This window comes from Austrofundulus limnaeus, unplaced genomic scaffold, assembly GCF_001266775.1.
Source record: "Austrofundulus limnaeus strain Quisiro unplaced genomic scaffold, Austrofundulus_limnaeus-1.0 Scaffold421, whole genome shotgun sequence".
NCBI lineage: Eukaryota > Metazoa > Chordata > Actinopteri > Cyprinodontiformes > Rivulidae > Austrofundulus > Austrofundulus limnaeus.
The window spans coordinates 366,091-369,384 of NW_013952823.1; the positions used below are offsets into that span (position 1 = coordinate 366,091).

The 3,294-nt window shown below is 39.5% G+C and overlaps 1 protein-coding gene across 1 annotated transcript in view; it reads left to right on the forward strand.

The window, feature by feature from the left end:
- The window catches only part of hspg2 (heparan sulfate proteoglycan 2), a gene marked incomplete in the record, with an annotated part of 235,200 nt that overhangs the window by 125,918 nt on the left and 105,988 nt on the right, over positions 1-3,294 (forward strand). Inside the window, 3 exon segments of the mRNA XM_014024404.1 lie at positions 626-693; positions 802-866; positions 952-1,092. Coding sequence (XP_013879858.1) covers positions 626-693; positions 802-866; positions 952-1,092 — 274 coding nt within the window.

The window sequence follows — 3,294 nt, forward strand, 5'->3', positions numbered from 1 at the left end:
AACAATAACAGTAACAACAGCATTTTAACAAGTTTCTTTAAAATACATTCAAAATGTTTAAAAATAAACTACAAAAATTAATTTAAAGTACAAATTAAAATATAGTTGTGTCTGCAACTATACTTAATGATGTTTTGAACTTTTAAAATATTGCATGGTAAAAACAGAAGCTGCTCTTCATATTAGTGACAAACTTTGGCATTTTTTGATGGATTACCTTCATTAATGCTTCTACGTTTAATTTAAAATAAGTTTCAATTCTCGGCAGGTTTCTAAGGTTCTTCTTCTACATATTAAAAAGTWGTTAAACATCTGAGTGGTGCACTACTGCTACTAGTGGTGAGAAAGTGTATTGCACCTTATTCTAAATCAATGTGGTCCCACGGCCCTCTGCGGACCAAAGTTAAAAACTGTTGTTCTTTTGAGGCCCTCAAKGTGGCGCTTGCGGCCCACAGTTGGGCCGCGGCCCATAGGTTAAGAATCTCTGCTCTGAAGGACATGATTCGTCAAATTTATAATTTCCTGCAGACATTTTAGCTTCCTGTACTACTCTTTTCAAAATAAAACTTGCATCCATTTTTAATGGAAATAATTTTTGGTAACACTTTGTGTATTTTTACTTCAGATGTGCCCCTGGATACACTGGCAATCCTCTGCTTGGAAAGAGATGTGTGCTTGACAATGAAGTTAATGGTAAAACCTGCAGATTGATCCAAGAAAAAAAACTCTTTGATTCTGTTTTTCTTTTATTTGAAGCAGAGGTTGCAAAACTTTCTAATTATTTTACTTTTTACATTACAGGTAACTGCTACAAGTGTGACGAAAGAGGAAGTGAAAACTGTTACAGTGGTGCATGTCAATGCAAGGTGATCAAACAGATTTCTTAGGAGTATTAATCTCATCTCATGGATTTCCAAACCTGAACTGACTGCCTGTCTGTTATTATTACAGATGAATGTTGAAGGTGTGTCTTGCTCCACCTGTAAGTCTGGAACCTTTCATCTTAGCCAGGAAAATAAAGATGGCTGCTTGTCCTGTTTCTGTATGGGTGTCACTCAGCAGTGTTCCAGCTCTACATACTATAGAGACTTGGTAAGTTTCTTTACGTAGACCGACGCTGAACCAGAGTCATGGTTCATAGRTTGTGTAGAAAAAGTGTTAAATTAGCTTGTTCAAATGTAATGCCCCAGTGATAATTTCAACCTCTTTTTATGGGTGCTTGCGCTTCCACAAATTTTAACTCAGCACCCCATGAAAAATAAGAAAAAAACTATCATTTTGATTTTGTAAGGAAAACTTCAGTAAATCTGGAAWAAATAGCTCAGTAAAATCTTTTTGCACGAGTTGGATCTTTGCCTAATTGTTGGCATCTTTGCAACTCCATCTATTTTTAAGTTAACTGACTCCTTTTGATGTGGAGGAGCAGCGACTCTACTCCGAGCTCCCCCCGGATGACGGAGCTCCTCACCCTGTCTCTAAGGCTGAGTCTGGCCCCCAAACGAAGGAGTCTCATTTTGGCCTCTTGTATCCGGGATCTCRTTCTTTCRGTCATGATCCACGCCTCATGACCATAGGTGAGGGTTGGAACTAAAACAGACCAGTAAATCAAGAGCTTTGCCTATCGACTCAGCTCTTTCTTCACCACAAGTGACCGAAGCAACACCCTCATTACTGAGGATGAGGCCCCAATCCGTCGATCCAACTCCCGTTCCATCCAAACACCACTCGTGAACAAGAAACCCAGATACTTAAACTCCTCCACTTGAGGCAGAGACTCTCCCCGGACCCGGAGGGGGCATTCCACCCTTTTCCAGTTGAGAACCATGACCTCAGACTTAGAGGAACTGACTCTCATCCCAGCTGCTTCACAATTGGCTGCGAACCTCCCCAGCGCATGCTGAAGGTCTTCTAAAATTAGTCACTTAAAAATATGTTAAAAACATATTATATTATTGTCTGAATTCTCTCAAATTAAGTGCATCAATCTTCCAGTACAGAAAGTCTTGCACTGGGTAAGATTTCTTAATACAAGAAAAARTTCCAGGCTAGCAAGATTGCTGTGAAATGACTGATAATCTGGTAAGATCCACTTTAAACCTGGTCTGGACCAGATTAGTTTGGGAGGACTCTTTACTATGGAAACATTGTCACAAGCCACTTCCTCTTTGCATCAGAAGCGACTCGATGCCAGCTCTCTGTTTCGAGGGTCCGAATCCTTTCAAACTCAAACGTCTTACCTAAGCAGTGATAAAAGAATTGTTTAAGCTGGTTGCGAGGAGGATTCGTCCAGATCTGGTCACATTTCTTCTAAGAGCCACATCCTCTTTCATTAAGGAAGTTAATCCATCGAGGAGCCTGCGGTGAATCACTTCTCGAACACTTTCATAAACTGCGATCTGCCCCTCTTTAGACATTTGCACTTGTTACCATCTGGATTGGTTTTAGTGGTCTGGAGGTAGACCCCAAGGATGTTGTTTTTAATGTTATTGGGCTATGGACAACCAATAAGAACCGTTTGACTTCTAGAACCAGCACGGTTGTTTGTTTAACACCATGTAAGAGTCACATCACAAGAAAGTACTTTGAAAATGAATGTCCAGAACTTGTAGAGACTTTAAATTGCTCCTTTAATGAATAACAGCAAAGCAGTGCATAGCATTCAGTGGCTGAAGAAGATTAGGTAACATTTAAGTCACATCATTTGATGAGAAAAATCTGTCCCTAACCAAGCTGCATTAATTTAGCCAGAATATTTGGATGAGGATTGAGGATGAAGGATCTTTCATACTTATCAGTTAAAATGTCCTTGGTCTTGTGGTTCCAGATTTAGTTCACAAGAAGGTCTTCATGATGTCCACTTGTCCGATTACTTGATGAAATTTTGTGACCCATGAGAGAGGTTTTGAATTTGATGTTCAAATCTTCAGCTTGCAAGTCTTCCAGAAATCTCCTGTTCTTCAGTCTTTAGATCTTCAGGTTCCCCCTGGCTTGAGGCCAGAGAGAGCCGTGTCCTCTTCAGTAGGGCTGAGTATCGGCAAGAATTTGACGATACGAKACATATCATGACAGAGGGGTCACGATACGATACATCCCGATATATTGCGATACTGTAAGCAAGGCGATATATCGCGATATATTGCGATTTTTTTGTCCAAAAATTCTATTAAATAAAAACCTCTTACAGGGGAAAAAAATGAAAACCAAAATTCATTGTCTCAGAAAATTCTAATATTACATACTGTAGACATACTTTTGATACATTTAGCTGTGTTCTGCTTTTTTGTGTTTCTGCTT